This window comes from Oreochromis niloticus, linkage group LG18 (genome assembly GCF_001858045.2).
Source record: "Oreochromis niloticus isolate F11D_XX linkage group LG18, O_niloticus_UMD_NMBU, whole genome shotgun sequence".
NCBI lineage: Eukaryota > Metazoa > Chordata > Actinopteri > Cichliformes > Cichlidae > Oreochromis > Oreochromis niloticus.
The window spans coordinates 15,080,163-15,094,921 of record NC_031982.2 but is presented as its reverse complement, the minus strand read 5'-3'; the positions used below and the strand labels follow the sequence as shown (position 1 = coordinate 15,094,921).

At 41.2% G+C, this 14,759-nt stretch overlaps 1 protein-coding gene across 3 annotated transcripts in view; it reads left to right on the top strand.

Moving 5' to 3' along the window:
* The window catches only part of gpc5c (glypican 5c), a 100,825-nt gene that overhangs the window by 38,480 nt on the left and 47,586 nt on the right, over nucleotides 1-14,759 (top strand). For 2 of the 3 annotated variants that reach the window (XM_005476263.4, XM_025900021.1), the window contains 3 exons: nucleotides 1,763-1,926; nucleotides 2,990-3,046; nucleotides 3,654-3,770. In XM_005476263.4, the coding sequence (XP_005476320.1) occupies nucleotides 1,763-1,926; nucleotides 2,990-3,046; nucleotides 3,654-3,770 (338 nt within the window). The remainder of the gene's footprint in view (nucleotides 1-1,762; nucleotides 1,927-2,989; nucleotides 3,047-3,653; nucleotides 3,771-14,759) is intronic. The other variant, XM_005476264.4, reaches the window with a different exon arrangement.

Here is a 14,759-nt window from a genome sequence, read left to right as displayed (position 1 = left end):
TGCAGCAGACCTCCCAAACTCTACAGTCTGGACATGATGTCATAAGATTTTATGTTGTAATGAATCTCTGGAATTGGATTTATAGATTATTATTCCTTTATTCATTTCTGTATTTATTTTGCTAAATGAGAAAGAGGCACATTGTTTAATTCAGCAGGAGCTGTTGCATTGGCCAAGTAACTGTCGTGCCATTTATAACAGTAGTAATTCCTAGAATTAACTGTGTTTTTGGTCAGAGCAATCAAATAATCTCATTTGTCAGGCTTTATTTTGAAATGTTCAAATCTGTGTTCTAATACATTTCTAAACACACTGTGAGTGTGTGCACACGAGATGAACAATGACTGTCCACAGAAGCATTGCAGCGCATGCAAACAGCATTTAGCTCAGAGTGTTGACAGGCTACATGGTCAAAACAGTTGCTATGGTCTATCTTTTCTCAATGTCATGCATGTGTGTGTCGTGTTTGCATGCGTATGTGCGGCCATACTCTTGTGTGGTTTAGTCCGTCCACCACATGTGAGCGTGTTTTATGGGTCCAAAGGGAGTTAAGGTTAATGCAGTAAAACAACCTTCTGCGTGCCCAGCGTATGCCTTAAAAGAGGATTTGACACGAGAATGCAGTAAAAAAATAAAACTATGGATAAAGTAGAAGGTTTTTAGTGAAAAAGAAAAAAAATCAGATACTTAATATGATGTCATTGTTGAGTCCTCTGCTACTGATGGGCCTATTGCATGGTTGGTATGTGAAAGCTTTCATTTAAACAGCACATGAGCTGACACATCTGCCTCACTGTGGAGGGAAAAGGATATTTTTAGTGCAACTGTGAGACACATTTTGTTACTGTTAACATATTTCAGCTGCTTCAAAACTAATCCAAACTCTTCCCAGCATGTGGACACACCCCTTCAAGCAAAAATTTAAACACACATGCCGCCAGGATGGATTTGTTTCTCTAAGATTCTAAAGTCTAAATCTTCTTTACTGTAAATTCAAGTTACCTTGTTTACTAAGAATGAGGTGGTCACTGACTCTTTTCCACTGTTTCTTACTGTAAGGCTAAATATTACGTAGTCCTTTTTGGATGTCCTTACACGGTAGAGTGACTCATCTTTCTAGTCAAAGCAATATGCGCACTGATCACTGTAAGGAATTGTTTAGTTCAGCTCGCACCAGCCATTACAGTCGGTCTCTCTGGCTAATTGAGGCTCACTTAATAACGCTGCCTAGAGGCTTTTAAGCCAATGAGATGTCATTGATTTTGTCTCTCGTTTTTGCGGCACACGCCCCTTTATTCATGACCCCGCTGTCTCCTCCTCTCTGCCGCTGGCTTTAATAGCCCGCTGGGAATACTTGCCAATGTTTCCAAGTGTGCACACATGCATTCACCTCCATGAAGTAGTGGAATAGTCTGCATTTACTGTCAGACCTCCTGGCAGTAACTCACTCATCAAACCGTTTCTTTCATCGCATCCCTCACTTCATGGCCACCCCTTTCCCATGCTCTCCATTACTCTGAACTTGGCTGTTCCATAGTTCTTTTCACCTTTCTTCCCTCTGTTATCATTCACTTTAATATAGCTGTCCTTCATTTAAAGTGGTGATTGTATGAGTGCGATGAAAGGTATTACCTTAATTGCAAGTAAGTTCTAAAGTTGTATAGGTGTCAGTGGGTGGTTTCGAAGCTTCACTGCTGTTCCTCCCATAGTTTTGTAAGATTTCTTTCTTAACAGGTGTTTGTTTGCTCTGTCCTCCCCACAGGTGGACAAGGTGTGTGGCCTGTCTACAGGGGTACCCACACACAGGCATCCTACTAGCCCTGAGGTCAAAACCTCGACAGTGACCTTATCTTCTCCTTTTCCATCTTCCCCCTCCTTCCATCCTTCATTAGAGGGGTTGCAGAGGCAGTTAGGTCACTTAAAAAGGTAAGGCAAAGCTACAAACATTCAGTCCTTTAGTTTGATTCCAAACTTTACTACTGGCTCTTCATTTTTTACAGTCAATGTTTTTTCTTGTTACTTAGCTGCAGTACTAGATGGAATGTAAACTCAAATTAAATAAAAAATGACTAGGCCTGTATGACACGGCCTAAGGGGTTGGCCAGTGTCTATTCACAGCTGTCACTTTTTGCTTTCTTCAAATGGCTAGTTGGATACAATTCACAACCACACACTGTAAATGTAGTGCCTGGTCCAGCTTTTTTGAAAGGGGTTTGCACAGTCCGTGCCCTCCACCTGGCCCAGTCTGAGGCAACCATCCTGTGCCCACAGCAGCTGGTAGTGAGGTGAAGTGTGGGTAAGATTAATGTTGACGGACCAACAATTTCCTGTTTACCCAGACGGCCATACCACCAACTCTGCACACTAGCCGGCCTCGATTACATAGCAGCACTCACAAAAACACACACACAGACACCCTCTTGCAGTGTTGTCTACCATGAATCACTGCAGTGATGCCAGCCTAGCTGACAGGTCTGGCCTGGCACTAGCACCACCATTCATGGCAACACAATCCAGCTCACTACATGCTGCCAACACTGACCAGCGCACATGTGAGTACTGACCACATCAGAGGCACGGCAGCACCAAGTGCAGTAAAGGGAGACTCGTGTACAGCTGAAAAATATGAAACGTGATAGAGTAAAACAACATTTATATTTATATATATATTTAAATCTTTGCACATGTGCATATGTTTGCATGCATTTGTTTACTGACTTGACAAATTCATTCCCATTACTGTCTCAATTTTGATGTGATGTGGGGAAAAATAGGTTTCGATTTATATGTGGTATATTCAGTGTCTGCATGTGCATGATTAATCACTCTCTTCCAGGGTCAAATGAGTGTCTTTTCTCCCTCTTCCCCACGTGTCCTGTCATGTCATCCTTTTTTCCCTTTTTTTTCCCCCCTCAATCCCCGTTTCACCTCCCTGCATCCGCCTTGCTTGCAATAATCTCACCGGGACTCCAACTCCCATCATTCCCAGTTCATTCCCTCCGAAACATTTCAAGAAAACTAAACAAAATCTGGGAATCCTCTCTAGGTAAGCATGAACCCAAGAGACACACTTTTTTCTTTTAGAAATGGAAGGTGGTACAGTATTGTGCTAGTATAGATTGTTCAGATATTGCTAACAGGTGATTAACTTTGTGTTTTGGGAGATGGGTGCATATTGCACATCTTACAAACACCGGTTTCATCAACGGACTCAACACATTACCCTATATGACCCCATGTGTTTTTAAGCCTCTTTCTCACGGGTGGCGGCAATGTGTGTCCGATCAAAATATCATGCCATTGTTTTGTTCATGATGACAGTGTCTATATTGATAGCATCTGTTAGCTGTTCTGGGGAAGCTAAGAAATTACCACACAGCATCATTGAGAAAAATGTGCTGATGCAGTGAAGTGGTCACATTCAAAGCCATTCATTTCCTGCCACCATCAGTATCATCACATGGGTGCAGGTCATGCTTTCATGCTTGTTATTAGTGTCATTGTACGGAAACACAGTACCTCACCACCAGCTGCCCCGAAAATGTAACCACTAATGGCACAATTGCACGGTAAACTTTCAATTTTAAGTGTACCGATTGTGAAGAAGACGAGATATGTCTGTTTAAAAATTATACTTGTGGTTTTTTCCCCAGGGATTTTTTGACAACCCTAAATCGCTATAAGTCCGTCTTCACCATGTTACCAGAGCTTCTATGCGAAGTGCCGAATGATGAGTCCGCTTGCTGGAGCAGAGATGGAGTGGTGGAAAGGTAAGAGAAATGTGTTGCATCAAAGATAAGAGCTTTCTTTTTTGCAAAATGACATTGCAGTGTTGCATGGATGAAGGCTTGTTGGTGTTATTTCAAACAGAGATGTAATACCTTGCCTGAGATTTGACAGAAAGTGACCTCGGTGTTTAAGTTTGTGCGCTTGTGTGGAATAATGTTATGAGTCAGCGTGGCTGGCTCTCGCTAATCACTGTGGAAATAAGTAAGTCATTAAATCAGTCTCTGCACTGAATAAATGCAGGCAGCACAAATGGTTGCAAGGCGCTCCTTTCCTTTGTGCTGGAGTCATTTTATGAGTTGTTAACTATGCCTTTCTCTCTTTCCAATAGTTTAAGAGATATTTATTTTGTGCTGATTTATAGGTGTGGCCCTAAAACCCTTTTCCTGTTTATGGTTTTGGGCGCATCTCTTCGACTGAAGTACTGTGTGTGGTTATGCATTTCTCCATCAGCATAAGAAGAAAAGACAAATGATGCAGATAACTGAGCCAATGCGAGTCTGTAAATGATTCCCCCTGCTGGATCTGATTCTTAAAAGCTGTGAAAGCTTGGTCCACAATTATGACAAGATTATGTGCTGCCTCTACTGTGGTGGCCTTAAACTGCCCCCCCTTGGCATTTCAACTTAGTGCTCTGTTCTGGCAGTATTAGCTTTGACAGAGGAAAACAGAGGACCAAATGATGGCTTCCCCCATGAGTGCTTATCAGATCTTTTGGCCCAGATTGAGGTATGCATTATTTTCTACACGAGTACATGGGATAACATCATGTGCAGGAACAGATGACTCACATTCTAAGAAGAACCTTTTTATGATCCTCGTTGGATAGCAGTATTTTGATAGAACTCTTCATTGAAGTTAGGTATATTTCCAAATCTCATTTGTTTTTATTTGGATCTCTACTCTTCTCTTCTCTTCTCTTCTCTTCTCTTCTCTTCTCTTCTCTTCTCTTCTCTTCTCAAGCAGCCAAAGTGTGTGCCACATGCTTGTGATCAGATATACATGAGAAAGCAAAAACTGTGCACGCCATCCATAATTCAACTCCTATACAAGAGAGTCTAACTAATGTGGTTGTGATCCTTGTTTGTATTTACTGACAGTGTGTGCGTGTCATTTTACTACCACTACTACGAAGACTACAGATTTTTCAACAACGGTAATGGGTTATAATAGTTTGTTGTCACACACTCCCTGGTGAGTGCCAGGTCTTTCCTTATGGTGTCAAGTGTTCTTGGTTTGAATAAGAAAAACAGTACCCTACTGAGACATTTGGCACAACTCATAAACTGTTCAGCTTGGCCAGTGGCTATTCAGCTAGCCTCTTTCACTGTATCTGACACAGTTGGCATGTATTACAGTGAAAGGAGGGCAGGACAGGGCATGAAAAGGGCTGCCATTTTGGTGCCGTGGTGCCCCCTGTGCCTTGGAGTGCTCCTGATGAGGGAGGCATGGTGTAGTGATCACGGCGAGGGAAGCCTTGGCAGCATAAAGATCCATTGTGAAGTCAGTGGAGAGGGGCACAGCCCTGCTGTGGGGACCCCCAAAGCCCGGAGGGTGAACAAAGACCCTCCTATGAAGCTGCATGGGAAAGGCTTGGACATCACTGCCATTACTTACTGCCACTACTGACCATGCCTGGGAAACTTGTATGAAAATGCCAATGAAGAAGAGAGAAATAAAGACAGTGAGAAACAAAGAAGAGAAAAGATTTGTTTTAAAAATACAAGAAGATGAAAAAAAAGTATGATCCATTATGGACATGTGCTGTTGTGTTTGTCCACATGATCGTCTTCTTTCCTGTATGGTGGACACAAAGCCACTCGGGGCTCAGCGGGTTTTCCCAGTGGACAGGACACAGATGCAGACACTCTCACATATCAGTCCACACGGGATCCATATGCTAGTCAACTGCAGGGGAGTCATTCATTCAGACACAATCATAATGCGCTCAGGCAACGAGACACACATCTAAATGTGGAAACTCACACACACATACAGACACACTTGTAAGCTATAATACTTCAAAGTACATCAAAGGCATTTGGGATTGAAATTCCCTTCCTCTCTTTATTCAGCAGCTGATGACAGAGTGGCAAGCGGGGGGCAAGCAGTTGTACTTAACAACTAAAACTGTGTTTTGGCAAGTGTTCAAAATCTCAGAATATTTACACCGACACAGGTGCAAATACTTTGCTTCAACTTTTCCGGAAAAATAAGCTCAATCAAAATGATCACAGTTTTTTTTTTTTATGTACTATTTTTTAGGTTAGCCACTCACTCGATAGCTATGTTATTACAAAGTGAAATAACTCACTTTAATTACATCAATTACCATTCCTGTTTTTCTTGCCTTTGAAGTATGCTTAGAGATACTGTGTGCATGTTTTCACATGATGCTTTATTAATTTTCTTCACTTATCTAATTATAGTTGGTTTTACTATATATTTGACACATAAACTGGATATATTTTAAAACAAAAGGGAATCATTTGCTCTGTGAGTATGCTTCTAAAAATCTTTTAAGAAGTTAACCTGACACAAATCTTAGCCACCTAGTGTTGAACTCTTCCAAGCGATTTTTAGTCTGTCTGTTATTTATTATGGCAACCCCTGCCGAACAGCATGGCTTCTTTAATCTGAAGGAGGCTGAAAGGCACACATGTCTGAAAAAAAACCCAGCTCCAGCTGGTAATTAGACTGTTTCTGAAAAGAGATGGAGATACTTGCATACAATACTTGTGTGAGAAAAACAAACTGTTTCACACTAGCTGTTCCTTCATGGATCCTAGCGTCCTCATGTTAAGGAGGATGCTACCATGCTACACATGTTACCATGGCAGCTAAACATGCTAAACATGTTAGCATGACACCAATGCTAACATGACCCCTTATCCAACTTAGGGTTGCAGGGGTGCTGAAGCCTATTCCAGTTGTCATACGGTAAGAAGTGGGGTACTTCCTGGAAAGTTCCCAGTTTATCACAAGTCTATCACAGAAAAACAATGATTCAGACTTAGCTGCTCCCGTTAGGGGTCGCCACAGCAAATCATCTGTCTCACAATTCAAGGATAAGAGTTCGCATCTATGGTTAGCTAACCTAACAGGCATGTCTTTGGACTCTAGAGAGAACCCACGCAGGTACAGCAAAAACATACAAATGCCACACAGAAAAACCCCAGTCGCCAGCGGGTACAAATCTTAAACTCTCTTCCTGTGAGGCAACAGTGCTAACCACCACACGACCACGTTTCCTGCAGTCAGAAATCATTGTGTTTATTGCATAGCCCACTCTCTCTGCATTGACCTTTATGAAGAGCAATACTCATTGCAACAGCAATAGTAAATCCCTCAAACCCCCACTGGGTTTTATTTTAAATGCAATATTCATGTATACCTAACTTGTTCATATTTATACTATAAGTGCATTCTCATTGCTATGGAATTCTGCAGAGAGGTGTAGGTGCTTTTTAGTGTATTAGTCTAATTATTATAAAAGTTTTTTAAGAATAGATAATTCTATCACCTATATTTTCTGACCCAATACAAACGATTCCACTGTATTGGGAGTAGCTCAAGAGATGGTCCACGTACAATACAGCAGTGCGAGTCCTTCTGAATGCCTTGCATTTTTATAAGGTTATGACAATCCATTTGTTTATCATTTTGACATCTGGAATCCATTCTGTTATTGCAGAGAGCAACAGAGAGAGCGCTGCGCTGGGCAAAGCCTTCACCCCTTATACTCGCACTCGTTTTTCTTCACGCCTTCTAGTCCCATCCAGTCATAGCCTTCTCTGTGTCTGTCTCTCGGGTTAGGGGAGTTCAGTTCCAAAAAATGCGAGCGAATTGGATAATGAAAGAGGGAACTATAAATTAATGACTATATGCAGAGGGAAGACATTCCCTGCTCTGTGTGCAGCCTGTGTGCTTCACATATGTGCCTTTAAGACCTGTGTTCTGGTGACGAGCAGAACAAGAGAAGTTCGTTGTATTTAAAATGTAAAGTTGAAATAATATGATAAAGCAGACATGGTGGAATTGTGAGAGTCATGATTTGTTTGCAGAGAAAAAGTGGAGCATTTTGGAAATGTTGCCTACATATGTTTACATTTTCTGCCTCTACACCTACCCTTTAACCCTTTGCCATTGTCTGCAACTGCTTCCCTTTTTACTACCTCAATTCCCCTATTCTACTTCCTAAGCTCTTATTCAGCAGCCCCTTCCTTTCCCATAACCCTGGTCTACTTCCTGGGACCTCAGTATGACCCACGCTGCATTGCTTTGACTCTTTTCTCTTTGGGCCTGCGTCTTTGTGGTGTGGGTGTGTATATGTGTGCGCACTCGAGAGAAAGAGAAAACAACAGTGATCATATTTCAGTATTTGTGGGGTGTTTATACTCTCTGAAGAAATGCTTGGATTCTGAGTTTGGATTCATGGATTTTCTAAAAATGGGGACAAGTTTAGATGTCAGCAGATGTAATTCTGTTGGCATATACAGCTATTTGCCAATGTGGTTCCTGCATGAAAAGTGTTTATGAGTTTCAGTCTCTTCAAGTTTTGGTTTTATGGTGTGCCTTGAGCACACTGTATATTTATAAAGTTTCTTTCCAACTTCTTTCAGTCTTATTCTGATTGTTTTTATAGAGGAGATGCAACTTCTCCCTTAGACAGTGTGTCCAGTCAGTGCACTCGGTTGAGCTAATATAATTAAAATGCCACAATAGATTGGCATGTTTTACTGGAGCAATTCCTACTGGGCGAGGTAGACACTGTGCACTCACTAACCTCGGTGCTTGCCCATTGGCAAGGCATCAAACTCATAGCAGGAGAGAAAGGATGAGAAGGAGAGGATATATGTGGTGGGGAGAGGGTTAAGGAAGTATGAAAGAGAAAACAGTGGATGGAACGGCAGATGAACTCATGGATAGTTGAGGGGAAAAAGGAAGATATAGGTCAGTGGCAGCAGGAAGCAGCGACTTAAGTAAAACCCTCTGTCTTTGTGGCTTAATTGACTCTATGAGCCTGTTTGAAGTTTGCACTGTTACTCTGGTCGGCAGCCAATAGTGGTCAGTGTGTCACTGTCTTCTGTGTGTGTTTGAGAGTACTGTGCATTCAAGAAATTCTGTTCAGTTCGACATTTCAAAAAAAGCTTAAAACTCCATGATGTCAACAGCACTGCAATATGCAGTTAAATGGACCAAAAGGGATGCATTTGAAACAAAGTTTTATTGTATGGTATCGGGGTGCCTTGAACGACTTTACAGTTACTCAGTGAAGCTCTTATTTACATTCACTCACTTAGCGTACACTCCATGATTATCATGTTACAGTGTCACAACTTTGGAGTGTTCTGTGCATATCTATTGTTAAAGAACTTTTAATGAGAATTCATTTACTTTTTGTTTTAATATAATAAAATCTAAGGTCACAGCTTGTGTCACAATTATATTTATAGAGTTTTACCACAGTTTTGCCAAACAGTTGTTTTGCCATTCAGTGCTACACATGTCCGACTTGTTGTTATGAATGAGACATACTGCAGAGAAAACAAAGACAAAACTTTATCTCAAGTAATACAGCCTACAGTAAGAGACAGTTATATCAGAACTACACACTCATATTGTTATGTTCAATGTAAAGTTTGCACTAATCAGAGTTATAGAAAATCTACTCCAGACAGACATATCATATCTATGTGGCCACATGATGATGGTGGCTATATGGATTTCACAATTTTTGTTGTCTGCTGACAGCACACGTACAGTACTGTAGAAAAATCTTGAGCCAACTTTCATTCTTTCCTCATATTTTGCTTCCAAGGAGCCAGGCGTTCTTGTAATTTTTTAACGTGATCTTGAGCAATAGTTCTTCATTCTTTCTGAAGTGTTTTTTCTTTCTTTTCTGTCTTTTTATTTTTTTACCCATGCATTTTCAGATGAATGCTTTTTTTCTTCATTTATTAATCCACTTAACACTGACCTATGAATTATTCAAGCATAAAAGAGGCAAATAACTCAAGGAGTGCAATGTTGTTGTGTCTGCACATAACAGGCAACTTAACGAAGAATCAATTTTAAATTCAAAATAATTTATCTGTATTTCAGGTTCGAGACCACCACTCATACAGTCCTCTATCACTTTTTCACCCGCACACATAATTCATATTTCTCTGGTTAAATCAGCAATAAATGCCAAAGACAACGCAGTGTGACAGGCATGAAATAGTAATTTTACACCAAGAAGGTGAGGAGCTATTAGTCGAAACCTTGGCATGTGTCAGTATAGTGTGCAGTGTGTCCTTAAAAAAACTGAAGACACTGGACAAGTGGAGGAGAAAAGAAGACGTTGCACACGTATATAGTAGGTGAAGAGTATTTGAAGGTTGTGTCTTCAAGAAATAGGCTAAAAATCCAGCAAAGACCTATAGTAGTAGTAGTTGAGCCTATAATTCACTGAACCCTCATTAGAATTGGTCTCAGTAGAAGGTTGGTGGACAAAATGCCATTCATAAAGCAGGAAAAGTAAGGAGAAAAGGATCTGAGCTGAAATTCACTGGCAACAGGGAATTGGAGTGATGAATGCAAGTGACCAATTTTTGGTTTAAATTGTTGTCAATATGGACAGAAGAGGTCAGAAGAGAGGTACAACAGTGAGTGTCTACAACCTTATGTAAAACAAGGTGGAGGTTCTATCATGATTTGGGGATACTTTTCACAGAAAAGAACTGTCAGATTTTGATCCACCATCAGTACCATCTGGAAAGCATCAGAGTGGCAGCAACTACATTTTTCACCATACAGATGATCACAATGGCACCGCTAATGAAGTAAAGGCATGCATGGTTAGAGTGGAACTCTATCAGTCATGGATTAACCTTTCCAGAGCCAGGACCTCAACTTTATTGAAGCAGTGTGATATCTATAATGATAGAGGTCAGAACAAAAGGCAGCCAGCATCCTTCAAGTAGCCTGGAGAACAACTCCTGAAGGCTACTTCAAGAAATAACATGAAAGCTTACCTAAGAAAGTTCTGGCTGTGTAGAAGAACCCAAGTGGTCATACCAAATACGGACTTTCAAGCTCATTTGCAATAACAAACTCTGTTATTGCCTTGTATTCTGTATTTCAGTTTATATTTGCACGTTTCAATAAATCACTGCAGCTATTTGAAGACATGAGGGGTAGCTTAAGTACTGTAATACATCCAACACACAACAGCATCACATAGTGTCATCGAATTTGACTTTCAGAGCTAAGCACCTCTGTCATAACTATTTTTAGAAACACTTTTATCATTTTTCCCAACAGATACATCAGACCTTGCACATAAAATACAGACCTGACCTAGGCAAGACATATATATATCTTCCTACTGTATGAGGTAATGTTTACCTGTAGGCCTAAATTTAGGGCATACAGTGAGTATTGGCAACATTCCCTGTAGTGTTTTTGTGTAAATGTGTGTACAAGTTTCAGTTTCCAGTGAGTGTTTTTTACCATCAAAGTGAGAATGTGAGCAAGACGTCTGCTGTGAGTCTAGTTACAAGTTTAAGAGTTAGTCCAAGCTTTTGCTCAACCCACTGCAAAGGTATATGAATTTAAAATGCAAAAGAATGACCGGCACGGGAGGAGAGAAGGAAGGCTAACAAAACCAGCTCTGTGCAAACAACAAAAGTACAGTCCACTACTGTGGAGGCTGTTGTGTGTGCCTGTGATCTGTGTTCAGTGTGTGTATGTGGTAACCTGAAACCACAGGGAAAACGTTCCTAGAATTCCTGGTGGGTTTGGTGTCATGGCTCGCTCACTGGAACCCCCTGAGTGGTGCTGGGAATGCGGCCTCTCCACGGAAGAGCAACAGAATAAAGGGAAAGTCCCGCCCTATTTTCATACATTCATATACACTTGCTGCCATGTAAATGCATGCGCACACACACACCATTTAAGGAATATATACATGAAATAAAGGTAAAGGAGAACACTTCTGAAAACAAATTCATGAACTATATATTCAAAATATATTTTACTAGTTTCTGTGTCTTGACCCTAATCATCTATCCTTTGCTCTGAGACTGTATTTGAAATTATGATTTTGGATGCAAGTGATAAATGCAAACTGGATCTGGTTCATAATACAACTGCCAGATTTGATCAGTGATATAAGGTGTCCCCTGCTGAGGAGAATCAACAGAGCTCAGTTTAGCTGGGCTGTAGTTAGCTTTTTTTTCTTCTGTTAGCCAGAAACAAAAGATTAACACAATTCAACCCTTTGGCCATAACTGTTAAATTATGTAGCTTGTAATTCAGGTACTAGGGCAAACGGCATATAATCATAGACTTGCAATGTATTTAAGCAAGCATAACCTCAATACAACACTTAATTGATTGGTGTGCTGTGCCTAGGTGAGCTAACAGAGTGCAATAGGCATCAGATAAGAGTCCAATAGCTGACTGTATGTGGGGGAGGGACACACAGAGATGCACACAATATTGCTCATTTATTAATCCCAGTAACATGTGGTTTGACTAATTTCCCTAATGATATGATAACAACAATAAAAAAGGGTAATTTCCTTGATATTAGCATTTTTAGCTCACAGTTGGCATGCAGTTGCTGGCACTGTTGCCACACATCAGGGGTTTTGGGTTAAACCTGCTGGCTGGGGCATTCTGTGTGGAGTTTGCATGTCCTCGCTGTGCTTCTATTGGTTCTCTCTAGGTACTCAGGCTTCGTATCACAGTGTGAAAACATGCTTGTTGGGTTAACTGGTGTTTCCAAATCAGCAGTAGGTGTGAATGTGAGTGTGATTTGTTGTCTGTCTCTCTGTGTTAGCCCTGCAATAGACTGTTGACCTGTCCAGGGTGTGCCCTGCCTCTTGCCCAGTGACAGCTCAGATATTCTCCAGCTCCCCGTGGCGTTCAGCTTCATCAGCGGTGATGGTGCAGCCGTGCTTCCCTTTAGGTTTTAAACTGGGGCTAATTTCAGGATAGGATTTGACTCAAGGACCTTGAGTCAAGGTAGTATCACACACTGCAAGAATAAAAGCCATCCATACCAAATACTGACTTTCAAGCTCATTTGAAAGTCAGTATTTGGGATGGAGGGAGACAGCACAAGTTTGTAACAGTAGAAAAAGTAGCTTACTTCACCAAAGACACAAGTAACTTAACATAGAGAGAGTGGAGCAAAACAGAACACATGCAGACAAGCCTGGTTGAGAGGAATCTCCCCTGAGAGTGCCAGAGTCAGACTGCAGAAGGATTGAGGTTTTAAAGGCCAATGCAGTGCAGTGCCTCTAGTCACTTCCTGCAAGTTAGAGGAACAGCACATAGAACCTTAAAGCCAGAGTGCCTTAGGATTTTCACAGTGCTACTTACTTACTTCATGAAGATTAGAAATGTGCTTTGGCCCAGATAATTAAGTGATTTGCAACACATGCAGCAGTGCTTTTAAAATCTATCCTGTAATGAACTATAAGTCCGTATACAACAACATCTATTTGCATATCTGTGTAAAATCAAGATTTTGACATTACTAAAGTCCCAAAAGACCACCAGCTTGACAAATAATAATGAAAGGACAGACACCTAAGAAGATTAATTCCTTATTAAAGGTATTCACATATGCCTGCTCATGACAAACATGATAGTTATGGCTGGGAATTCTGCCAAGAAAGCCATTTTGTCAATGTGTTTGTCAGTGCTACCATCTGTGTGACTTCATTTGGATAACACCTCCCTGAACTTTGCCCTTCTTCTCTTTGCCTGCAGTACAGTCACTCTGTTTTACTTCTTGACTTTCACAAGAGTTTGCACAACATTGTGATGTATATGTTATTCTGGTGTCAGTAAGCTGCACTTAGAGCTGACTCCTTCTATTGGTCCATTGCTATTGATATATGAGTGCTTGTGGGTTATCTATCTGTATATTGATTGCATATAGACACAGTGAATGTACTTTGTGGCCGTCTGTGCATGCTCTGAGTGGGTGTGCATAGGTTCATGACAGACGATGGGTTTGACTCCCATGTGCCCTTTGTGGCAGCAGAGAATCTGAACCATGACCTCCTCCGTCAGCACTCCCACAAATCCCCTCCACTCTGTACGTGGGTATGTCTGCATATGAAGATGTGTTTTTTTTAATGCCTTGAACACTACCACTTAATGCCCTTTCCATATACAGGGAATATGGAGGCCTACAGTAGGTTCAGATGTGACATTATCCCTTCCTCTTTTTTTTTTTTTGTCCCTGTGTCTCATATATTTTGGTCACTGAACCTTTATGTGAACAGAAAGCAGGCTTGTACATATATATGCAAAATATAAAATGTGGATTGTGCAGATTCAGCTTACGAGTGGTGGACCCCATGACTGGGTTTTAGTTTACCCTGGAGCCGTCAACCTTAAGCATTAGATCACGCCATTCTGACCCGGATTAGACAGACAGACAGACAAACAGGTGGTCGAACCACCCCAGAGGATCATGGTCCACTCCACCCGTCTGTCCTCTGCGGCATAGTTTACCCTCCTGGCTCTGCTCCTGCCTGCCCTTGTCTGGCTTCCAAACACCAACTGCCCCTCCAGCTTCCCCCCAGACCTCTGGCCTCAGTTATCCATGCTCTCCTCGGCATGTAGGCATGTGACTGGAAGGAGGGGTTACATTCATCAAATTAGGTCTGGTAACACTTTCTTTTTTCACACATTCATTCTTCTTTCTTTCTTTCTGTATTATATTATGTGCATTTAAGTCTGAGTTGGATCCCACTCACGTTTTCAGCTCTCTGTCACTTCCTCTTTCATGCATCCTTCATCCCATTGTTGCTAATGCACATACATGATATTCTTGAACTGTGACTAGTGACTTATCTACGCGACCATGTGAAATGTGTATTGGGCAATGCTACCACCTACTGGTAAATGTGTGTAGAATAGAATAGCTCTTTATTGTCATTGTTACAGTCGTCCTGATGGACCTG